This window comes from Monodon monoceros, unplaced genomic scaffold, assembly GCF_005190385.1.
Source record: "Monodon monoceros isolate NGI ecotype Baffin Bay Population unplaced genomic scaffold, NGI_Narwhal_1 Super_Scaffold_6, whole genome shotgun sequence".
Lineage (NCBI taxonomy): Eukaryota > Metazoa > Chordata > Mammalia > Artiodactyla > Monodontidae > Monodon > Monodon monoceros.
The window spans coordinates 64,877,650-64,904,162 of record NW_021703783.1 but is presented as its reverse complement, the minus strand read 5'-3'; the positions used below and the strand labels follow the sequence as shown (position 1 = coordinate 64,904,162).

The 26,513-nt window shown below is 37.2% G+C and overlaps 1 protein-coding gene and 1 non-coding gene across 6 annotated transcripts in view; both read right to left on the bottom strand.

Annotated features, from left to right (window-relative positions):
• The window catches only part of TMTC2 (transmembrane and tetratricopeptide repeat containing 2), an 842,237-nt gene that overhangs the window by 535,145 nt on the left and 280,579 nt on the right, over positions 1-26,513 (bottom strand). For all 5 annotated transcript variants that reach the window (XR_003791067.1, XR_003791066.1, XR_003791068.1 and 2 more), the window contains one exon: positions 26,325-26,446. Coding sequence is in view for 2 of the 5 variants with exons in the window: in XM_029204988.1 (XP_029060821.1) it covers positions 26,325-26,446 (122 nt within the window). In the remaining 3 variants the exon portion in view is untranslated. The remainder of the gene's footprint in view (positions 1-26,324; positions 26,447-26,513) is intronic.
• Positions 3,533-3,637, bottom strand: LOC114886243. The gene has a single exon (XR_003791255.1). It is a non-coding gene; the product is annotated as a U6 spliceosomal RNA (small nuclear RNA).

The window sequence follows — 26,513 nt, the reverse complement described above, 5'->3', positions numbered from 1 at the left end:
ACACACACACACACACACACACACACACACACACACACACACACACACACACCCCAAACCTGGAGCTCCTACTTAAGGAAGCACTCGGGAATATTAAACATGAGAAAATGTTATACTATTAATGGCTTCAGCTTGAATTGTCTTATTTTTAAAAGTTAACCATATGCCAAATTTTGTACTTATTTTTGGTAACAAATCACTCATTATATCTACCACCCTACACACAGTGTGTTTCGATGCCACAGCTCAGAACTGCTATTTTATTGAATAACCTAAAAACTTCAAGACTTTGCATTGTTGCATTGCATTATAAATATATAATATAATTAGTGTATTAATCTTGTCCTCTAAACTAGATTACTCCCATAAGACTTTACTTTTTCATCTATAGCCATCCAAGTGTTCTATAAATATAATTACCAGTCAACAAATGAACAGGCTACCACTGTTTTCTTGTATACAATTTAATAGCATATAGTTACTCCTTAGTTATTTAGTTCACATGGTAACATGTTTTCAGTAAACTACAGAGCTATGAATAAAGCAGTGATTTCTACACTTTACTTCTGGAAACTGTCACATGAACCAAGGTCTATAAAACTATAAAAAGTGTTCCTCAGAAGTAGCCTGATTCTCAACCAAATATTTATAGCCTAATAAGGGACCACCTGTGTCTTCAGCATTGGTGGGAACACCAGTTAGAATAATATAAAGAACAAACCAGAGGATTTCCCTCAGGTGGCCCTACTCATATTTAGAGGCTGCTGTAAGTTTAGTGTAAAGAGTCTCCTTCTGCAACTGTGTATCCAGCAGTCACTCCCATACACTTAGTGTCTACTTTGGGGGAAAGTCTGACAATGGTGAATGTCAGTCATTTTTCACAACCAATGAAAATCACATCTTCATTTCACATTCAAGAATGTATCTACACAGATAAGAAATCAGAAAGGGAAGCAGCCAATAAAATGGGTCCAAAGCTTATATGTAGTTTGGTAAATGTGTTGTTTACAGCTGCATTATAGTTTAATGAGTACAAAAGGAAAAGCAATCTCATAGCCTTGAAAAATTAATTTGTGAAGGCCACCATTTACAAATAGAAGAAGTGCTGTTTCATGGTCTATCTTAACATCACAGTGTTTGTACGCAAAGTGTCTTCAGGATAAAAAAGGTTTTCCTCATCACAAGAAAAACATCATTAAAAAAAAATCTAACAGTTGAACTAATTCTTACTAATCAAGATGATTTACATCAAACCATTTAGTTCTAAAGTCCCTCCAAGTCATTATATATAATCAGCCAGAGATAACCTTAGAGGCAAAGTGAAGGGACAGGGGCAGTGGTAACTTTCGTGATGAAATACTTTATCTCCATACTACTAAAATGTTTCCCATCAAATTATCAGGGGCCTAAAACTTGACCATGACATTCTTTTTTTAGGGACAGAATAGCATTTCTTCTGGAAAGCTCTGAAATATAACAGAATAAGGTTGCCATAAACAAAAATGAATGTGGCTAAGTAGCTTACTGATAATAGTTTGTGTTTCTCCTCCCTGAAATGTCCCTCAAGTTTCACTTTCTATAAATGTCAGGCCTTTTCCTGATCTCTTTTCCTAAACGTCCCAAAGCAGAAGCTGCCTGAAAGATACCTGGAGTATACTGTCGTAAACCTAAACTCACGGAAAAGGCATGTCAAATGACATTGAGGGCAGCTAGTGGTGACAGGGAGTGCCCTCTCAGTGTCCAGGGGCTGCATCCAGAGTAGGTGTTGAGACCTCGGCAGGGAGGCATGGCTCTGGGGTACACCTAGAGCAAGGCTGGACCCCAGAACCGCAACTCCCAACCTGAGCAAAGCTTCTCTGAAACCCGTCCTGGGTCCTACTGCAGAGCCATCAGACTTCAAGGTGAAGAAATCTGCTCAGACCAAGCTGCCCAGGGCAGCCTCCTTCCCAGCTTTTTGAACACCATTAAGCCTCCCAGATTTAGGTGAACTTTGGGAAGGGGAGGAGGCCACAACACTGGCTGAAATGAAATGGGAGACCAAGTGGGATGATAGACTGCAGTAGACTGAATTTCCCTCAAAGAAGTTAAAGTGGGTCATCTGCATGCAGCTGGGGCTCTGGCTCGAATGTCAGACATGTTACATGAGCAATAGGCACAAATAAGCAGTTGGCAAATACCAAAAAATAATGTTCGATATCCCTGTAAAAACATATTAAACTTACTCAATATTCAGTTTACCTAAAATGTAAATTAATACATTGAGATGTTATTAATCACCTATCAGTGAAGTTGCCCCAATATTATAGAGCTCAGTATTCCTGAGGGTTCATAAAAACCAGCACTCAGCTAACACATAGCTAAAATATAGTAAAAGATAATAAGATCTTCCTGGGAGCAATTTGATATTCATCAAAGCTCTTAAGTCATAGGTATATCTTGGCCAAACAGTTCAATCTCTAGGCATCTGTCCTAAGGAAATATCTGTAAATACCGAGAGGTAGCTATTTATTTTCACTGCAGTATTGTTTATACAAATTCAGTGTCTATCAGCATAGACTTGGTTAACCAAATGTCATTTCAATGAAATATTATGTATCTACTAAAATGATTTTGTAGAAATTATTGAAACTACAAGAGATTTCCATGATCTGTTGCTAAATGAAATAAGCAGGTTGTAAGTTTCTGTTTATGTCCTAATTGCATTTAAAAAACGAAAAGAACATTTTTAAAAGGAGGCTAGCACTACCTGTATCACTGGCTCATTTTACTGTAGGATTTCAAAGGTGAATGAGAGGGTTGGTCCTTTGGTATTTCAAGACTGACAGGGAGGGAAATACACTTCTAGATTAGACTGTTAAAAAATAGTACTGTGTTAGTGTCAAACTAAGTGTCCTGAGAACACAGAACAACTCAGTCCACTGAAAAGGGAAAGAGAATGCTTCAGAGATGTGACCTTCACTCCACAGAAATGGATTAAGCTCCTGCTATGTAACAGGCTGTATTCCAGATCCTGGTAATCAAGACGAAGTTCCTGCCCTTTCGCAGTTCACATTCTGGTGGTGAAATGATAGTTCACACACGAACAGGTGACACTGTCTAAAGCAGTTGGTACAAGAAAAAAAAAAAACAAAACACAGGCTAAGGGAAGAGAGGAACACACACTGGGGTGGGATAGTGTCTGATAAAGTGGTCAAGAAAGGCCTCTGGTAACACTGGAGAAGTGACCTAAGTAAAGGGAGTGAGTGAACCATGCAAAGATCTGGCATGTCTGGAATTTTAGGGACTAACAAGAAAACCAATATGGCGACAGGGCAGTAAATGCCGCAAAGAATCACAGGAAATGAGTGTGAGAGACAGGAGCGACCAGACTGTGTAGAGCAAAGTAGGCACTGTGAGGAGTTTGGAATTAATTTTTCTTTTTTGGTAGTAAAAAAAAATCACAGTTTCAACATCGGATGCCACATGTTGCTTTGACTCATATCATTTCCTTGGTGTTAACCAGCAAAGCATCAAACAGCCTCTGGGAACTGCACAATATATGGAACACTTACTTCATCAATGTATGTCATCCTTGCGTGGGGGTCATGCTAATCCTCTCTGTGTCATTTCAGTTTTAGTGTACATGCTGCTGAGGCAAGCCCTGTAATTTCTTTTGACTAGGAAGGAACACGACAGAGGATTTTAAATAGAGGTACAACATGATCTCACATATTTTTACAAAAATACTGGAGATCTTGGCTGGAAAACTGACTGTAGGGGGCACAGAAAACAGGGAGACCACGTAGGAGGTTATTAATACTCCATGGCTAAGACTAGGGTGAAAGAAGTGGAAACAGTGAGATGTGGTTAGGTTCGGAATATCTCGCAGATAGGTGACTGATGGATTGGGTATGTTCTGTTTGATTGAAATGCTAGGGCAGGAGAGTGTGGAGGACTAATTTAGAAAGACTGGCCAGAAAGGAGGTCACAGACCAAGCCTTGGCAAGAACACCAGATATCTAGTACCTTCCCTGAGAGGAAAGTAAAAGAAAACTTGGAAGAATGCCAAGAGGAAAGCAAAAAAAGGGCAAAAACAAAAAACTCTTCTATTTCAATCATGTTTTCAATAAAAGAGAAGAAAAAGATTTTAAATAACTATTTAAAATAAGTAGCTTGCTTTCCATAAATATTTAAAATATTTGATTAATAAAAATTAAATTCTATGTTGCCTTCTACACAGCTTTGACATTAGGAGTTAAAAGTTAGATTTTAAGGTATAAATACAAATAGCTAATTTCTGAAACATTATGAAGCTAATTTCTGAAAAATGAAGGTGTTTAACTTATTCAGATTTCTTGTTAGATAACAAGTTTTTACTTCCTTTCTACATCTGTTTCCTTCAAGCTTAAAGAGGTCATCCACACACACTGTAATAACATTTCAGTGGAAGGTAATTAATTTGATAGGCTGCAACCACATCTTAAGCTCCATCTGGGCAAATTGCTTAGGCTGTTACATTGCACTGCTGTACTAAAGTCAAAGTCAAGTTAAAGCCAACATCTTACCACAACTCTTCTCCATACATAATATCAATTTATGAGAAGAGAATTCAGATATTTTATTAAAATGTCTAAGGAAGTTGCGGTGAAGTAAGTAGAAATTTTGTTTGGATCAAATGTGTAATTAAATTGCAGATAAATGTATCCTAAAATTTACTTTTAAATTATGTAAATCATTTTTAAATATCAAAATCAGCTATTTTTAGACTTCAGAATAATACACAAAATTTATCTTTGACTCACAAATTAAATAGAAAAATATCTGTTTGTAATTAAAACAATGAACTTTTAGCAGTTCATTGAATTTATTCGTTGATTTCCTTAATCCAACAAATATTTATTGGGAACTGTGTTAAGCACTAGTGTGAAAATGGTGAATAAGGACATAACCCTTGCCCTCATGAAGAGTCCAAAACTGTAGCTGTTAGGAGTACAACACAAATAAGGGCTGTACATTTCACTTAGAACTAGTTGAAGTATTCAGGAAAGGTTTCCAAAAGAACTCCTGCTTACTCTAACAATCTGAGAGCTGTGTATGATTAACTAGTTGTATGATCTAGTTGCAGGGTAGACAAAAGTATCTGAAGTAGAGACACAGCAAAGGTAAAATCTCTGTAGCAAAAAACACTGCATGAGCCCAGGATGAGGGAGACAGAGAGAAGGAGTAGAGGTAGGCCATGTGAAAAGGTCAGAGGGGTAGAGCCCGCCTGGCGAATAGATTACGTGAAGGAATTTGTCCTTATCTGTTTTGTCAATATCGTTCTGAGGGTTGTGTGGATAACGGTTGTAATGGGAACTGGAAGGGATGCGGGCAGATTAATCCAGGCTTTTAAAAGAGAGTGATGGGGCTGATAATGGAGATGAAGCTTAGTGGACTGACAGGAGGGATATTTAGGTAATATAGATAGGATTACATGATGGATAGGAGAGGGATGGGGTGTGAGATAGAGGTCACAAAGATGACCCCTAGGTTTCTGATTCTGAAACTGAGACAAAGCTGGTAAATAATAGAAAAAGAAAGACCAGATTAAGGGGGGAAGATCATGAGCTCAATTCTGAGAACTGTAGAGATTGAGGTACCTTTGAGACATCTGAGCTGCCAAAGATGTGGTCTGTTAGGCTGACTCAAGAGGCCTGAGGTAAGGTAAAACAGTATTTCAAGAAGACAGAAGTAGCCAATTATGTCAATTGTTGAAAATATCCAGTGGATTTAATGACAGAGATCACTGGTAAGTTCAGTAAGGTGTATTTCTATGGCATAATAGGTCTTAAAGCCAGAAGGAGTGGGGGTGGGGGGAATTTGGGGAGTGGAGCGAGGAAATGGATACCCTCAGTCAATAGTCTGGCTCTGAAGGGGAGGGAAAGTGACCATGTCAGCAGAAGGGAATGAGACATATTGAGTGTTTTGAAAAAGAAAACAGAAAGTCAAAACATAAATCACAACTGGGCATAAAAATTAATGCGTAGGGCTTTTTTTTCCCTCTTAGTTTAACTGAAAATTAGAAGAGAAAACCTCAAAATTCCATTTCTAGAGTTCTTAGGTAACTTTCCAATTTGGTCATGGCCAAATTTAAACCAGTCCAGAATTCTTTAAACTGTGTCTTTTCCTCCTGGATGCCCTAACAGCGCCTGATTCCTGCTTTTGTTGTGACACTTACCATATGTACTCTAATTACCACTCGTAATCTCTTCTAATTGTAAACCATTTTACGGGAATTGTTTAGTCAACACTTCGCTAAGGGCCAGATGCATAGTAGGTGGTCATAAATGCATGAAAACGTTAAATATCTTGGAAAAGCAAACACTCAAAACGCACTTCATAAACGCATGCTCTCACTGGGAAGTCCTGTTGCCTTAATGAGGGCGTAGGTTTCAGTGGGTAAATGTGAGTACATCATGAGGCCCGACTGATACCCAGAATGTCATCCCTGGCACTGTTGTCAACACCTCCTCTATACAAGGGGAAAAAAAGAAGCCACAATTTTTATCAGCCTTCTGTGGTCCATAAGACGGCACCACAAGTTCGTAGAAAATAGTTTCCAATAGGAAACTTTAGATGGATAAAGTGGTCCACGTGATCACCATTTAGGGAATTAGTGCCATTGGAAAGCCCCTGAATCTTAGCTATTAGCAGCAATGCCAACCATTTTCTTGCGCTGTTTGTGCAAATGGGTGCTTCTTGCTTGTCATGAGAATTTGCTGGATCACTCCAGCCCAAACTGCTTAGCAACAGCCTGGAAAGCGGCTATGCTGATTGGTCCCCACAGAGCTGGCCTTGGCTCACAGAGCTCAGGGCTGACACTCGTGCTGCAGAAGTTTAAACCCCATGGGGATAGTCAGGAAAGCTGCGCTGTGAGAGTGGAAAAGCAGGAGCCCCAGCAACAGCTGCTTTGCAGCTGGGTCACAAAGGAGAGCAAGCAATCCCTCGACACCATAAAAGGTAGCGGATGAGGGGAAGGCAATCTCTGTGCCTCCATTCGTCACTGGCAGGGTGCCACTGGCTCTCAAATCCAAATGCTCTCACAAGAGGATAAAGCCAGATGTAAATAATTCCCTAATTTTATACTTTTTTTTTTTGTAGAAATCTTCAGCAGTAAAGGACATAGAGGGTTATTTAATTTATTTAGACACAAAATTTTTTGATGATTGAACCAGGGTGCTGAATAAAGCACTGGATTCAGTCACAGAAACCTGAGTTCTAATCTGGTTCTGATACCAAGAAGGTGAACCACCAAAGAAAACCCCTAATTTGGATAGGTTTCATTTTTCTCCTTTGCCAATCAAAGGACCTGGGTTAACTGAACTCTACTGGTTACGATTCTCTGTTTAAAAAATGGAATTCAATTCAGGGAATTCATCATTGGTTAAAAATTCAGGTTAAAGGAGAGTCAAGCTCTTAATTCATGTTATACTCCTTTGCCTCCATTGCCTTCCAATCCATGACAGAGAAAAGGAATCGGCCTTCCCCCAGATCCAGCCAGCTGACACTGAGATTGGGGATAGTAGCTGAGACCTAAAATCAAGTGTAGTTTAACGTACTAACAAATGAAATTAAATGGAGTTGGAATAAATGATCCATTTATCTTCTTCTGAAAGGACTTTCAAGGTAAAGATGCCTATCAAAGGCAGAATGTCCTAGAAAGGTTCTTACGCCAATTAGACCACATACATATTGAATGTGTATACTGTGCTTCTGGTTTTGGAAGTAATTCTTGGAAGTAATTCTGGTTTGCCTGAAACTATTCTGTCTATGTCCACTGTTCCAGTGGAAAAATAACAGCACCCCCTTCCTGGTTTGAACAAATATTCTATAGTTACCCTAATTCTTGTTTCCCTCTCACAAGTATTCACCTAAATCAGACGAGCCCAACAATGGCTTTATGACGTTGAGATGTCCCAGAAGATGAAACCAGGAGCCTCCATTAGCAGCATCGGTGAGATCTCAGCTTTCTGTCCCTGCCCCACTCCTAACAAAGAAGGCATGAACAAAGACATCCTTTCACAGCACAAGACCATGTGATCTTTGTCAAGAGTAATGAAATTTCCATTCATCTCTGCTTCTCCAATACAGATTTTTCTGGGTGTCTGTTGTCCTAGCACACTGCAATTTTACTTTGTCTTTACAGGTTATATGATAAGAACAGAAACATTATAAGAGCAGCTTACTATGTGCCAGGCGCTGTTCCAAGAGCTTTCTCTGTATCGTCACATTAAATCTTCATATTACACCTGAGATATTATTATTATCCATTTTACAGAATAAGAAACTGAGGGACAGAGGGGTTAAGTACCTTGCCCAAGGCACAGAAGCTTGATTTGGCAGAGCTGGGGTTCAAACAGAGACAATCTGGCTTCACAGTTTGTGGTATTGCATTATCGACTTGGTTCAGAAGTTTATTACCAGGAATCATTACGTTATTTAAAGATGAGCTTTATGGAGTAGGTCCACCCATACATTCATGCACCCACCCACCCATCCCTCATCACGTATTCAGAGGGTATCTACCATATGCCTAGCATTGTGTCAGGCACTGGATAATGAAAGGACTCCTGCTCTTTAGACTGAATAATATGATAACTCTGGAAGTGGGCGTTTACCAATTGCAAGATCATACTCGAAAGGGCTCTCGTTAGACATCCTACATAAGGAGAAAACAGAGACCAAGGCATCTATTGTGCCTGAGTGAGTTCGGGGAGGTCTCATAAAAGAGGTGGCATACTTCAGCTGGCTCACAGATGGAGGAAAAGTTGGCCAAGCATCAAGACAACAGACTACCTGCTAAGTCCAAGTGCTGGTGACTTACAAGTTCTCTTTACAAGATCCAAATTAAGAATATTGTTTAGAAAGTCAGTCTAATGGAGAAAATGTTCCTTGTTTTAACAACATTAAGAGGCCCTGTAGCTTACAAAGGTTCATTTGATATCAACCAACTCAAAACACATCTATTTGAGAAAATAAGGTTATTTAACAACTCCAGTTACCAAATTTCTACTTTCTGTCAGTCTAATGATTTTTGAGCCACCTTCTGTGAATAATAATTATCTGTGACTTACAAAGAAAGAAAAATCTATTGAAAACAGCATTGTTTAGTATGCAATGCTCATTCACTTTAATTTCTAGAGTGTGAAGTGACCAGAGGTAGTACATATACAATTACAGGAAACTTTAATCTAGGCAAAAATGGGAAAAATACACACACACACACACAAACACACACAGCAAATGGTCAGAGGCTGGCACATTACCAGCAGAAAGAGTTTGTATGTATAAATACATATGACAAGCATATCGCCGAACTGGATCTTTCCCAAGTCCTAGCAGGATAGTGTGCGAGTAAGAAGCATACACACTTGGGTTTTGGCATTACCACAGAATAAGATTCTCTCTTCCTCTTTCTTACAGTACGAGAAAATGCATAATGTCACAAGAAGATGTGGGTCACTAACAGGAAAAAATCGAGTACAGAGGTGACATGGAGATGGAAAATAGAAAGTCTGAGCGTCTTTGCCTCTAGGCAGAAAATTTAATAGTGGTTCAGCTCAGGGGCTAAATTATCACTGACAACATCTCAGACCCTCTTGACCTTGGTAGGAAAAATGTGCCATGAAGGCTGCATAGAACTCATTAGACATCAACTTCCCAAATTGTCTTCGTCACAGTCTGCTGTGTAATTGACACCTGAGTCGACAGGTTTATCTGTGAGATTCAAGAAGGGCTGAATTGACACTCCCAATCACAAGAGCATCTTTAAAAGCCATGCGGAAGTCTATAGGAGGGTGGTGGAACACTCCTTGCATGACTGCTGTAAATACAAAGCAGCCTTTGGAAGAAACATATTGACCTATTCAACTTCTAAAAATGGAATACATGTGCACGTTGGGGTATATGGTCCCATGCCATGAAAAACACAAACATGGCACTTTGAAGACTTGGGGGAAAATATAAGCTATTAAATTACTAAATCATTTAAAGTGGTATTAATTTTTAAATAAGCATAGATACGTTATAAAAAGAGAAGCAACAGCACAGAGGAAAGATTGCAGGCTTAGGAATCAGATAGGCCTGAGTTTGATCATCTCCTCAGGAACGATCCCTAAAATAGCCAGGCTACTTGGGCAAATTGTTTAATGTCTCCAGAAATTCAGCACCTTATAGAGAAAAGATGATACCTCCTGATAAGGTTTATAACTGAGACAGTACATGTCAAGCTTTTACAACAGCGCATGGTATATAATAAGTGCTCAACAAATGTAAACTGTCATGATGACTGTGCAATAGGAACAGCAGTAGCTCTCATGCAATATCTTAAAAGGATTAAACAAAGTAAAATACATTTTTAAAAGCACAGCACAGCAACACATTGCTGGCACTCGAAGAAAAAGTTCTCCTCCTAACTAGACCTCTTATACCTAAATCCATTTACTCAAAGGTGGCTCATGGAAGTAGATGACTATTTTTCATGTATTTTAAGCAGCATTCTTGTAACACACCCACATTAAGAATTTTGTGATCCCAAATACTTTGCTAACAACCAAATTATCTCTTGTTCTTGAATGTCTTAGAATATCACAGGCAAAAACTGCCTTTGAGTTCAGAGAATTCGAAGAAAAGAGAAAACAGGGAAAATACTCGAAACTGAAGTTACAGTGAAAAGTACTTACGACCACTTCTGATCAAACTGGAAAACCCATATAAATACTGGCGACAGTTTAAGAGTATATTTCCCCTTATTCAGAAATATGTACTTTCCAAAAGGTCCATTTTCACTTTGAAATCTTGACATGATTTGGCAAGCTCATGTTAACTACTGAGTGTGGCTTAAGCTGTTACCAATCTTAGAACAATAAGAAAGTAGAAGAATTATAGCTGACTCTTCACTATTGCAATATTCAGATACCTGGTATTTCCCGGAAGCAAAACTTGAGTTAATCAAAATATCATTTTATTCAGATCTGTCCTTCTTCACACTTCTTTTTCAAAGTAAATGCCAAAGATTATCATATTAATATTTTTTATTTTGTTTCTAAAAACATAATAATGAAATAAGAAGTACTGGATAGGCAATGGAGGGAAAATAAAAGGAAGTACAGACAACACCCAGAGAAGACATTATTTTCAGCAAATAGCTTTTGTACTGAAGGATAAGCAAGAAACAGAGCAGAAAAGACAGTTTTTGGTGTTGCTGGACTTACTAGGTTAATGATCAAATGAAGTTAGAAAAGCATAAGGAGACTAAGTTAAGTGCCTAAACAAGGGTCACTTAAAATAAATCATACTACCTTTAAGAAAGATTTTATACAACAGGAAATATTCAGTCTTTCTGGGATAGTGACTGTTTTAGATTTGGGCGGCTTACAAGAATAATAGTAATCCATTCATTTCACAAATATTTGGATATCTGAGATGTCATTATGAAAAGAAAAATTCCTCAGAGTTTCAAATAAAGACTTCTTAAATGTCTTTTAGTACAGTAGCTATTTTACTATTTGTTCCAAATTGAATAAGTGAGATTGTGTTAATACTTTCTAACATCACAAGTGAAGTTCAACAAAACTACAGCAAAACCATGAAAAGAAAAGCTTCCTTCTTTTATAGTCATCATCAGTGTAAATTCAACCTAATCAGCTCTCAGTGAAAATATTTCATATTGCTCTCCAGCCCAATCAAATTCACGTATCAAGCTGACTCTTCAACTAAAATTATAGATATTACGATAGTCTATATAAAAGATATTATTATTCCTGGCTGCCATACATGATACTCAATAGTTAAAAAAAACCAAAACCCAAAGGATTATCTGTATTTTATTGTACCTGTCAGAAGAGCACATATTCATTATCATCACTATCACTGTTCATGAAATTCTACAAAGTCCCCTGAAATGAATGATTTATACTATGCACTCTACTGAGATTACATTCCAAGGCTATCAGAGCAAAACAGATAGCCAGAAGATCATGCTACACTATGTCGCCAAACAGAAAAAAATAAAGGAATATATTCAATTTTGTGTTTTTTCATTTCTATCTTTCAACAGTAATCAGGATTTCTATATTCGTAGGATTACCATATCATTTTTACTGAGACAAAAAAAAGAAAGAAATTTCACTCCCCAAAATGTTGTTATCCAATTATTTGACCCTTTAAATTCACTCTTTAATCCCTTTTTAATGCTGAGGACTTTGACATTTTTAACCAACAGAACAAAAAATAAGTTCTTATATTTTTTATTTACTTGAAGCTACTTAAAACATCACTTTTTTTCTCCTTCCTAATTACCTGTATAACCCCCTTGCCATTTATTCCTTCAAACTTCTATTGTTCCTTTCTCTCACCATCTCCTTCCACCATGCAACACTGAAATAATGTGTCCAACAAATAGTTATTGCTGTACGAGACCCTCCCTTGGCATCTGAAAAAAATGAGTAAGACCGAGCTGCTCTCAGTCTAGTGGGGAAGACAGACATGAACATGACTAACAGTAACAGAAGATGATGGAGCCACTTTCATGAGAGCACAGATAACAGAAGAATCAAGTCAGTGGGGAAGGGTAGTGATGTATCAGTGCTATGCCCTGACAGAAAACTTTTATGTGAACTGGGCCAATCTCTGCTTCAGAGTCATTTCATCTACATTCATCCAATAAATATTTATTGAATAACTATGTGCCAAGCACCAAGCTAGTAATAGTAATGAAGAGACAGGGTCTCTACTCTCACTGCCTACAGAAAGCAACCAATAGTAATACATTAGTATTCAGCTATCACAGATATTCACGTGCAATAAGAACCCTGGAAGAGAAGCATGAAGGCTGCTTGGAAGAATCAGTCACTGTTTTATGGAACGTAGTGTTAAAGATGAAACTGGATGGATGGATAGGGCTTTGCCAAGTGGAGATAAAGGAAAAAGATATTCTAGGCCAAGGCAGCAAGCGGCATGCTTGGAAAAGACAAAGAATGAATAGATTCTTTCTTAACATACTTAGGGAGCCATTAGAAGTTTAATATTGTGGGGGGATAATGGCTGATGAGGTTTAATGAGAAAGGCTGTGGCCAAATAATAAACAATGTTCCATGTCACACAAAGACATAAAGATTTTACTGAATAAGAATCATGATATTGTTCTTACTGTTAATTGCTAACAATTATTGAGTCCTTACAACATACATACCTGGCAGTATTCTAAATGCTTTTATGATACATTTAGACTCACTTAACTTCTGGACCCTCTCAAGAAGGAAATACTTTTGCCCTCATTATACAAACAGGCAGAATAAGATAGAGAGAAAAATAACATAACCAAGATCACTGAGCTAATGAATGGTTCAACATGCGAGGCAATCTGGAGCCAGTGTTCATATATTACGGATGCATCCCCTCTAAGGTGATGGAGTGCTAATGGAGAAGGGAGGCAAGCTATGTGATCAAATATATTTTTCTAAACATCTGTTTCTATACCTTTGAAATACTAAGAAAATAACTACTGAGCATTTACTACATACATTATTCTTCGAGCCACAGGAAAACAAAAATACACAACACGTCCCATGAATACCTGCAATTCCCAGTATATTCAGACATAGATTGAGATAAAGAAACAGAAATAGAGAGACAGTCACAGTCAAGATCTGCTTATCTGATGCAGCAACCAATGGAGCCATGAACAGGTAGGCATACTTTAAGTGGTACTTTTGATGACTTGCTGGAGGCGGACTGTGGACTAGCTTGAGTGAGAAATTCCTGAAGGCCAGTCTTGAGGGTGCGGGGCGGGGGGGGAGTCCCACTCTTTCATGGTCTTTATTTCCAAGAACCCGACCAGGTTCTCATAGTGGAGAACCAAAAAAGATCCCCTCCTGGTGAGGGCAAGGGAAGAAGAGTAATCCTTGTGAAATATATCCAGAGCCTTCTCAATAACAAAGGCCTGACTCTCCAAGGTAAAAGACTTTACTAGAGCCTTTTAAAGAGCTGTGGCAAAAAGGCACTCTCTGACTTCGCCCTCCTCTAGCCTTCTTGTCTCATCTAAGGTCGTGGGGGGGGTTAGCTCTACAAGCAGAAAAACGTGTGAAGGTCATGGGACAGAGACACAGGCTGAATCAAAGACTGAGATTTAACTGAACGGTTATAGAACATTCCCCCTCCACCATACCTAACACCCCCACGACAGGGCTCCAGTATGATAATACTGAAGTATACCTGAAACAGCTTCAAGACACACAGTATCTCTGAGAAAGAGTATTAAGGAAAGCCTAACACCAAGATGGAGATAAAAACAAGGACACTAGAGAAATTTGAAGCTGCTAGCACCAATAGCTACAACAAACACTAAACAATGCTGAAATCCCAGCCAGATTAACATAAATCTTCATATTAGAGGCCTAATAATTTGAATTCCTATTACAAATTCAACATATCCAACATTCAACAAAAAAATTACAAGGCATGACCAAAGGAAAGAAAAACATAGTCCGAAAAGACAAAGCTAGCATGGGAATCATAATAAGATGTTGGAATATGAAACAGATGTTGGAATTGTCTGACAGGGAACTGAAAATACCTATGATTAATATGCTAAGGACTCTAATAGAAAAAGTAGACAACATTCAAGAACAGATGTGTAGGGCTTCCCTGGTGGCGCAGTGGTTGAGAGTCCGCCTGCCGATGCAGGGGACACGGGTTCGTGCCCCGGTCCGGAAAGATCCCACATGCCGCGGAGCGGCTAGGCCCATGAGCCATGGCCGCTGAGCCTGCGCATCCAGAGCCTGTGCTCCGCAACCAGAGAGGCCACAACAGTGAGAGACCCGCGTACCGCAAAAAAAAAAAAAAAAAAAAAATAGAACAGATGTGTAATGTAAGCAGAGAGAAATTCTAAGAAAGAATTAAAAGGAAATGCTAGAAATCATAATAGACATGAAGATTGCATTTGATGGGATCAACAGAAGACTCAGCATGACCAAGGCAAGAATCAATGAGTTTGAAGATAGGCCAATATAAACTTCCCAAACTGAAATGTAATAAGAAAAATGAATGAAACGTACAGAACATCCCAGAACTATAGGAAAATTTCAAAACATGTAACACATGAGTAACTAGAATATCAGAAGGGGAAGAAAGACAAGAGGGCAGAAGAAATATTTAAAGTAATAATGGTGGAGAACTTTCCAAAATTAATGAAAGACGCCAAACCATAGATTCAGAAAACTCAGAGAACACTAAGCCAGATAAATTCCAAAAATAATAAGCCTAGGCAGAGTATGTAAAAACTGTAGAAAACTAAAGGCAAAGAGAAAATCTTAAAGTCAGAGGGGAAAAAAAAAAAAACACCTTACCAATGGAGCAACAAGATTAAGAATTTCATTGGACTTCTAATCAGAAACCATCAAGCAAGAAGACAGTAGAGTAAAACACTGAAACTGTTGAGAGAAGAAAGAAGCTACAAAACTAGAATTTTATATCCAGCAAAATTTTCCTTAGAAAGTGAAGTAGAAATAAAGACTTTTTGGACAAATAAAAACTGAGGGAATTCACATGATCATCTCAATTGATGCAGGAAAAGCATTTGACAAAATTCAATAACCTTTCATGATAAAAAACACTCAAGAAACTAGTAATAGAAGGAAATTATGTCAACATAATAAAGGCCATATGTGAAAAACCTATAGCTAACATCATATTCAACAGTGAAAACCTGAAAACTTGTTCGATGGGTAATGAGTTTCAGTTTTACAAGATGAAAAGTTGTTTTGCAAGATCTGTTGCAGAACAATGTGCACATAGTTAACACTACTGTAGTATATACTTAGAAATGGTTGTGATAGAAATTTTTGTTTTCTTTTTTTACTACAATAAAAAAAATAAGGTGGAAAAAAAACAGAGAAGGAAGAAGCCTTTGGTAACAAATAGAAAACAGTTACAAACCTGGTTGATATTAATTCAAATATATCAATTATCACTCTAAATATGAATGGTCTAAATGTACCAATTAAAAAATAGAGATTGTCATAGTGAATAATGATAATAATAAAGGGCCCAACTATATGTTGTCTACAATAAATCTACTTTAAATATAACGACGCTGATAGGTAAAGCAAAGGGACAGATATAGATAAACCAGGCTAACACTAATCAAAAGAAAGCTAGAGTATTAATTTCAGACAAAGAAGACTTCTGAGCTAGCAAAATTATTACAGTTTCTCCCACACTATTTGCTTACTTAATTTTTTCTAAGGAACACCTAGACGTGCTAATCTCTATGGAATACACTCGGGGAATGTATTTTGTACCTTCTGGGAATACTGCTTTGATAGAAACTATCAAAGCAATAATGGCAGTGGTAAAAATCTTCTTGGTACCCTTAAACTTCATCGTATTTGAAATTCCCCATCTTATAATCAAGTCAAAGCAATCCTTGTCATGTAGCATTACTATTTCAATCAGCTTTGTTATAATTAAAAGGTATCAAATTTAATAAGTGCCATGTATACACAGTTATTTATATAAATAGGTTGAGAACTGTTGAAGTGGTGAGGGGGAGAGGATGGAGGACCCCTCTTCCATACAAGTGGAAACAGAGTGGAGAAGATAATTACCACTTGTGGCAAATGCGCATCCTGGATGGAAAGAGAAAAATAGACACCTTCAGGAAAACTACCTTTAGCCAAAGCAATAGATTTCAACTTAATCCTTTACCTCTACTGAGGTAATCTCTTTGAGATATGCAAAGATACCTTAAAATAAAATACTCCTGATCAGTAATTTTCTGCTTAAAGTGAGTAAATTTCTGATTCAAGCAGATGGAAATTCTGTTCTTCTTCTAGCTAGTGTTGTTTCATCCCCCCAAATGAGAAATAGAACAAACTTTACAGTGGATAATATCTTTCAGTTCCATTGCTCAGGGACAAAAATCTCCCAGACTGACCATGACATCTACCAATTATTTTTCCATTATATGGCATTATAATACATGGCATTATTTAATGGCCAGTGCCCATCTTAAACCCAGTGCCACATGGTTAATGTCAAAGGGACCAAAGGGTCATATTAAGTGTCAATCCTCCTGCATGTTACCATCTTCCACCTAAAGTATTGTTACTACAACGCACACTGAATTACAGTGTCAGCTCAAGAACGTACGCCATCCTGTCACTTTTGACAAAGAGCCTCAATTACACCTCAGAAATAAGAGTCCTGCAATTTTAAGTCTTTTAAAGGAATTATGCTTTTCACTGTGAGAAGAAATAAATACATTTATTAAATAAATTTGTAGGCCGGTATGTGCTCAGGTGCTCTGGCTTCAACTCACTATCTACCAGTTAAAAGTTAACCAGGTAAAGGTCAGCAGTCACTTCACTCAGGCATCTGACCTTGTGCTCCCCTTCAGTTTGGAATATCATGTTTCCTTCAAGACTTAAAATACAAGAGAAACTATACACCATAAAAGGTACACCATGTAAACTGTATTTAAATTAAAAATTCAACATTCAACTTCACTATTACTATTTTCTTGTTATTTCACATATATAGATACCTAAATCCTTTTTTGAATTACCCATGTTAAAATTCTTCTTTAATTTAATGATATACATAGAAGTTGTCTTTTCACTTCAGAACTGCATTATAAGAAAATCCAAAAACTGAATAAAGATTTTCTTTAAGAATCAATTTTTACACATTTTGAAGTTAGGCGTTTATGCGCACAAGGCACCATATATCCATATTTGATCGTAATTAACAAAAGGTTAAAGAGAAATTTAAGTACAGCTTTCAGAAAAACCGAGTATAATGCAAGAGGCTTTGGACACAGGTCTGAACCTCTGTGAACCACAGTTTCCTCATCTCTAGAGTAGGTACCTAGATCGCGGGATTATGTGAGAAATATTAGAATAGCATATTCACAATGTCTAGTTTACTGCATGATAAAGAGTACGAGCTAACTACAGGAAGTACTGTGATTAACCTGATCACAGAAGCGGCAGGGTCAGGGGCCACCCTGTAGGTAATATTTAATTCTTTTTAGGTAGGAAAGCAAGAGATGAGGATTGATGTCAAGGGAGATAGGAAATGAATGAGAAATTCAGATGGTCCTAGAAGCTCAGGTCTTGGGGAAAAAAAAAAGTTGAACTCAGAATTAACTGTTGTTTGGAAGAAGTATAATTTTAATAAAAAACTAAGGATAAAATCTACAAGTCTGCAGATGTCATGCTTCAGGCTGCTGAGGCTCAAGCGGCCTCATATGCAATGTAGATGAATATAAGGGGGAATGACCAAAATGTCATGGGTTTGTAAACATGTTCATGGATGGGCTGATAAACCTATTTACGAGGCTGCAAAAATGAAAACTTTCACATCTTAGAACAGACGTGACTTCCTTTATATATATGCCTCTGTGTGTGTGTGTGTATATCTGTGTGTATGAATATATGTATACACAACCAGAGGCTACAGGAAAAAACAGGCAACTTTTTTTTGTGAAGTGTTGATCCAACCCCTTGGGAGGAAAGATACTTGCTTTTGAAAACGTATGCGGTCAGTACCACTTTTTTCAAAGGTAAACAGGGGCTTAGACAAGGATGCTGTTTTAACAAGGAAAGATACTCAAAATTTCTTCTATTAAACAATGATCGAACTAGGAAAATATAAAACATAAATTACAAACAGAGTTTAGCTCACATTAAAATGTGTTCATGCTTGATTACATGACAGGAGAGTCAACATGATGTAGCAGAAAGGATAACAAGCTGGAAATCGTGATGCCAAGTCATTTCGTGTATCAATGGGCTCATGTAACAAATTAAAGGACTGCAAAGTGGGAGAAAAATACCTACTAAAGTGGTGTGGAATCCCATGCCTCTAATAAAAATTAAAAAGAAAATAAGATTAAGGTACCTACATAATTGTCCTTTCTGAAACAAAAACTATTTCCACCAGTCTTAAGCATGGTAGCCCACCACTGAAGCAACTATAGATAGTTGTTATAATTTCCCCTAAAGAGAATACACTGAGGTCTTCTTGAGACCAAAGAAACGCCCTGCTGGTCTTTGTATCACTACTGTTTATTACAGAACATGACACAACCTTCAGGTTCAGAAAATGTATATTGAATTCAGGTTTTTATAAAGGATTGCTTTTTTAGAGTCCTGCGAGAAAGCCAAGCTATATTTAAGGGCATACGGCTTCTCCATCTGCATCTCTCTAATAACATGGGATAGCAGAGTCCTGGGGGATTTTGAGGCCTGAGCCTGCTGAGCTATTTATTTATTTATTTATTTTTGCTGGGCTATTTAAATTACACTAAATGTTAACTACAGACCAAATACAGAAACCAAACAAAATAACAATGAAGTTTAAGTTAGTTTCAAAGCAGCAGCATCCTATTTACCCCTAAGTAAAAAGCTAACATTTCTTTTCACAGCATCATGATATGTAGATATAAAGCAAGTAGAATTATTCCACATGACCTTCAATGCCTGAGAATTTGAGTATTTTGATTTTATTATTTCTGAGACTATTATTATTATGAGAATATTATTTCTGAACATAATGTTACTTCCGGCAAAAGAAAATATCTGTAACAATGACTTTTAGTAACTAACATAAAAAAACAGAATAAAACTCTGGAATACTTTGGAGATACTTGGATTCCTAGGTCACTCAGTGGCAACAAGTAGTGTAATTACAAGATCGATTCTATAAAGATACCTCAATTAAAAAAAAAAAGATTGATTCTGTGTATCAAAATGCATAAAAAGAACTATCAGATTCATTATGCTTCAGAGTAAAAATAGTACAATGATAACATCCAGAATGCTAAATCATAAAGTTTAGATGAGGCAATTTCATATAAAATGTTTAGCTGAGCACTATATTAAATTAAATTTTCTTCTATATGTTATCCAATATTTCAGTAGCATGATATATGTGATATATGCCTTCTTTTTTCACAGAATAAATTTGCAACTTCAATGGTATATATCCGTAATAATCATTCAGTGAGAGTCACAGGAAAATTTTTTGTTCCGTGCTCCCTCCAATCTAAACATGACTGTGCAGTGATTATAATAAAACAAAGGAACCTAAATGTTAGTCAACGTGCAAAATGGGAAGAACTTTGCTTCAAAGAGGAGCAAATGGAAAAATAATCTCAGCTGTAAATAGTAATGATTATGACAAAAGGCCCAAGGAAACACACAGCGCTGTGCTCCAGATAGACTACACTGACACCATTTTAGCCTGGGGTATGGAACTTTTCCATGGAACTTCAAGTACTTTCACAACTGGAGTTTTATGTAGCCCAATTAACTTTGGCTAGACACAGAAATCTGGCTCAGTATTTCCATACAGTAGCCAAAATAAAGGTTTGCTGTATCAAGAATTACTGTCAGAGTCTCCCATATCCTTCCTTCTCTTTTACTAACCTAAATCTGGAAAATACGCTAACAGCCAAGTTGCTTTTATTACAATTTAAGTCAATATTAATTGTACTGGCTCACAAAAACTGTAAAATATTTGGCTGAAATAAATTGAACAAAGACAAAAGGAAGGAGGACCAAAAAAAAAAAAAATCAAAGTAAGGATGTACACACAACTAGAGAACACACACGGGTTTAGAAACAACTATAAAACCATCTGAAACACCATAATAATGGAAACGTTATTCCTTCTTTTCTCTCTTAATGCATGCCCGATTTTAAATTCATGGCATTAGCCTTAGGTAACAAAGTTCAAACAAGGAATAAATCAATTTTAAAGACAGCTTGTGTTTAGTATTTTAATTGGATATGACATTGGTATGAAAGTTCCATATATTCTAAAGAGATGTCACCCAGGCCCAACTATATGTAACCATGGAGGTTAACAGTGACCCTAAAGCAGAACTAACTATTCTCTAGGGTACCCTGGAACATTTGCGTTTGAGCTGTAATGTAGGACCCCAAAGTGCCAATAGACAAAAGTTAATGTTAAAAGTTTTGCCAATAGCCAAAACTCTTAGTTAATGACCTATAACGCCTAATAATAAAAATGTGTTTACCCATTCAAACTAAACTAGCATTTAGAGGTAATGTCCAAAAATAAGTTATAAAAAATGGGGATGGGACTTCCCTGGTGGCACAGTGGTTAAGAATCTGCCTGCCAATACAGGGGACACAGGGTCAATCCCTGGCCTGGGAAGATCCCACATGCTGCGGAGCAACTAAGCCCGTGCGCCACAACTACTGAGCCTGCACACCACAACTACTGAAGCCCACGTGCCTAGAGCCCGTGCTCTGCAACAAGAGAAGCCACCGCAATGAGAAGCCCATGCACGGCAGTGAGAAGCCCACGCACTGCAATGAAGAGTAGCCCCAGCTCGCCACAACTAGAGAAAGCCTGCGTGCAGCAACAAAGACCCAACGCAGCCAAAAAATAAAAAATAAATTTAGTTAAAGAAAAATGGGGAGGCAGGAGCACTAACTTCCTTTTAGAATCTCTGATCAAGTATAAAAGGGGGGAAAAAGCTCCACACAAAATTATTTAATATAGAATGAAAATTAATGATGCTAATTCAGAAATCCTTGAGGACGTATCCAGTTCTACTATTTAGTAGCTTATTTCTTGGGGACATTCCTTACATCTTTGAAGTTCAGTTTCCTCATTTATAAAAAGAGGACAATACTCGTTGTAAAGCTTCATGAAATAACATATATCAATCACAGGCACTCAAAAGATGTACAATCCTCTTGTGACCACCTCCCCTTCCAGGGTCTTAGAAGGTTACACTGTATCCACTCTACAATCATGCCACTCTCATTCATTTATTCAGTATATATCATTGGGAATTAGAGTGATGCCTAGCATGGATTAACAAATCTCAATACATGTGTTGACAAAATGAAGGGACTAATGAGGACATGAGAATCAGGCTAGGGAAACAGAAATATTCAAAAGTCAGGCACCCTGTATACCTTTCACTTATACAGTACTATATGTCAATTATATCTAAATAAAACTGGGGGGGAAAAATGACCTATGCCCAGCCCTTATGTAACTTAACAAGGGAAATGCAAAAGGAGGGTACAGGGATAGTTATCAAGATACTGAAAGCCATATACTAAAGATATAAAAAGAAAAGTTAAGACTTAGTCCCTGTCCCATGTCCAGGGTCAAAAGACATAGATTTATGTCTGCCATTCAATCTAAAATCTGCTATTATAGAGATACTGAAACCAGTGCCGTGGAAGCACAGAGAAAGGAAAAAAATAATTGCTTGAAAGACTCAGGCAAGACTTCACAGAGGAAATAAAATTTGAACAGGTAGAGAGAGGAAAGGGACATTTTTGCCAAAGAAATAAAAAAGGATTTGATCTATGGAATTTGTCAGAGCATTCTGGGAAATTCCAAATCTTTTTGAAGTTTTCTAAATACTATAAATACTACAAATTCTTAAAGAAAATTTCGTACAAAAATGCTTTGAGTGAATCATTCCACTGGCTATAATAAAAGCACCAATAATCAATTTTTTGTCTAATTTGTCTCAGAAAAATATAATTCTTTATATGAAGTCCTACTCTATAGTCTAAGTCTAATTTTGTTGCGTGTCAGTTTTACATATTTTGCCTTTGGTCAGTTTCGATGGAACAGTAAAAACACAATTCCATTTCTATTCTTCTTCCCTTGAGAGTAATAGCCAATTCCATTTTATAATATTTTATATTTAAAGCGTTCAGAAGTCAAATGTGTGGCGTTTTCTACCTTGCCAATTCCACGTTAAGTCAATGGCATATTATCAGGCCAAGAAACCCAAAATTAGACAAAAGCAATCCACTGGGATCAGAAATTTGCCAAATCTCATAATTCAAAAAGAGACTGTTAAGGATGGTTGTGGAGTTTTTGGCACTTTGAGTTTAAGCCATTCCATAATAGGATTTGTATTTCATCTAATCAGCAAGTCGGAAGCTATGAAAGTTCTCTTGATTGGGGGGGGGGGAGGGATTAAAATTTGATTGTAATACATGTCTTTCCTTCCCTTCCTTCCATATGTTTCAGTAAATTAAAACTGTTAAATCTTGTTTTTAAAAATACCTTCTGAAAAATAAAGCAGCCTGGAAAACCTTATTTTTGGTACAGGAAACTTAAATAATTCAGGCGTGTAAAGAAGAAGGAAAAAAAATTTTAAAAGACACGTAGTTTCTATATCCAAACTAGTGTCACAATCTAGGTATATTCAGAATTAAGTACATTTAAGCATTCGGTTTTTTTTTTTTTTCTAAATGATTTTTTTGGCAGGGAGGTAAATCAGGCATTTGAAACTTTTAGATTCTTTGAAGGCGGCCATTTCTCAATCTAATTAAAAATGTTTCCATTTGAATTCTGTAAGGTCATCTCAAATACAGTAGTTGAGGCCCAAGTTATATATGAATTCCATTTTTATATGGAGCTGTGTGAATTATCAGTCTATCAGAATAGGAAATGGAACAGGTTTTCATAAGATAAAATAATTTTTTTCTAACTGATTAAACTAGACATTATGATCCTATAGATAGCCAAAACGGCAACTTGTACCCTCCAATTCTAAGTAATGTTCTTTCCCTTACTCTGTTCTTTCTTTTTTGGAGCCCCCATATTAATTTATTTCATAATTTCTTCTTTCATATATTTTTTCTTCATCTTTATGTTTAGGTATGAAAACATTTACTCACCTTTATTTTCTTAAACTTCAAATGAAAATTGTTTTGCCATCATTTTTTTTTAACTTCCAAAAGCTCTTTCTTGTTTTTTCATTATTTATTTTTTACGGCATCCTGCACTTCACAAAATGCTATATTACCATCTCTAAGGATTTTTTTTTCTTTTGTTTCCTTCAGTTTCCTTTTGCTAATCATTTGTTTCAGTTCCAATCTTTTACATTTGAGGCTCTCCTAATATGACTGATGGTCCTTGGTTGCCCATTGTTATTTAAAAGTAATAAAAGCTGAATGAACTCCTTAGGCATAAGTATGCTTTCTAGGCTGGAGTCACTTTTGTTTGTCTGGTTTGGGAGCTACTCATTTTCAGGGACCTCCAAAGGTAGGTATATGGAAATCTTTTCCCTACAGTGATTCAGTTTCTCCAGATAAAAATGCAACCATTTCTTGGGAGGGGAGGTGTGTGTATATGCGTTGCTGAGGGGTAATGAACTTTGTGTAGCTTGTGTTCTGTGGGTGGCAGGGGAGCGGTACTGACAACCTGAGTATTCCACTGGAAAACATTCAGTCAATCCTCTTTTCAGTCCCCTCTGCATTCCACCTTTGACTGGGCAAGCTGTTCCTGAGTCATGGAGCTCTCTCACCCAACTGCTCCACCACTGTGAGCATCCCTTCCGCACTTGGAGGTGAGTGCCTGCTGGCTAGCACTGTGCACATGGGGAGAAACTTGACTGCCACATATGTAAGTTAGAACTGATTACCCTATTTTATACTCCTTAACTCACTCTCTTCTGTGCCAGCTCCCGCCACATCTTGAGTCTCTCCAGCTTTCTTCTCATTGTTATCCCGTTCCAAACTCCCTTTAGATGATAGTTTACTCTGTTCTGACGAATCAGTTGTAATACCTCTTTCTACTTTCTGACTTCCAAAAATCAGCTTAAATTTCATCTCCCCTCCCATTCTGATTGTTCCTGTGAGGTTATTCCTTCTCAATAGTTTTATTGAGTAGAAGTTTATTCTGATTTACCCACATAATCACCATTTCTTTGTTCACCAGTCTTTTTGCTCCCCACTTAGTAACTCCTTCTAGATTTAACTGTGTTCTTTCAGAGGACACCTTCAGTAACGTCTTCAGCTAGAGATTTTAGTGGACTGACTTTAATTTCTTGGCCTAGGAATTCCCTGATCATTCAAGCAAAGTAAATTCGAAAACCCAAAGCCTGGTAAAGGGAGGATGATAGTGACAAATTCTCTGCAAAGATTTCAGATTCCATGCTGAGATAGACAAACTTTCATGCTGCCCTCTTGTATCAGTATGTGAACTTTTTCTACATTATCCTTTCACTGAGGATATGAACTTTCCTGCTTTATTTAGGCATCTAATTCCTGGCTTTCTGTTGGTCCAAGGTTTTGTCTCTTATTCCAACAAGAAGGAAAACAAACAGTAAGCTCCTTCCCATGGGTTGTTGCAACTGGTAAACTATCCCAAATCAGCTGTAGGAACAGCCTACTGTTTATTGTTCCGGTGTTTAGTTATTGCTTCATTTCCACCCCTGGGAAATTCTCTTTCTACACCTTGAGCTCAGCCATGCATTAAGAGCATATCTGTTGTAGTTCATTAGGCATATTTAGATTATTTTTTAGTGGGATGTTTTCTGGTTACTTAGTCTGCCTATATAATCTCTTTAGTAACATTTTAGTGGTATCTTAGAATGGATACATAATACTTTTAAGTGTTTAGCTTATCATCTTCTGCGGGAAATAAAAATGTTATTATTTTAAAATAATTATAAGACACGCTTCTACGAATTCACTTAGCAATCACTTTCCTGACCATTTGCTCTACGTTTTGCTAGTGTTCATTTATTTTTAGTAATATTGGAGACAGATTAAGGGATATAACTAAAATAACACAGATAAGAGATTCATATTAGGATTGAGGCTAGTTGTACCATTTATTAGCTGGGTGAAAGGTTACTTAAATATTTTGAACAATCCCTGATTGTATAAAATAAAAACATTAACATTGCTTTGAGGCACATAAAATTACAGTTTTTGTAAGTCACAAAGGTAGAATATCAACAATTTCTTATGCTTCGAATAATATCACTTTCACAGAAATGTGGCCAAGAGAGCTTGTCACATAGTGGGTGGCCAAATGATGGCTCCACTTCTCTTACAGAATGATTTCCAATTAGTAGGAATTCTAGGTGACAGTGATGGACACACACGCAGTTATCTTATATAATGCTGGCTTTTTGGAAAGAATCAGACTTAATTCCACATTATAGCCAATCTGGGGTTAACACTGGCTTGGAGAACATAGTCGTTAAAGAAATATTGTTATTTTGACAAGTTCATTATATAATCACACATTTGGAGTTCTCCATTTATACATTTCAATTAAGTTACATCAAGGATACATATCATATTTTATCTATGGCAAACCCCATAACCAAAGGAATGCATTTTTCTATATTTTTCTGTACAGAGTTCTAACTTAGTATTATCATCATTAAATCCTAACAATCTGGGTTAACTGGCCAGGAACCAGTACCTCAAACCCTATCTGCCTCAGTCTGCACAGGCAGAACCAGTTTCTAAAGGGTGAGAAAGGGAGCTACTCACTGTTAGAGCAAGCAGTTTCCCATAGGTGAGATGAGCAGGGATGTGGTCGGTCTTGGATCTCAGTGATTCCATATACCAATGCTCTGCTTCAGGGAGCTTGCTTAGTCGCATGTATGCTTCACCTGGCAAGAGAATCATGAAAATCAGTATGAGGATACAGCTTTCCAAGAACATTTGCAACAGATCACA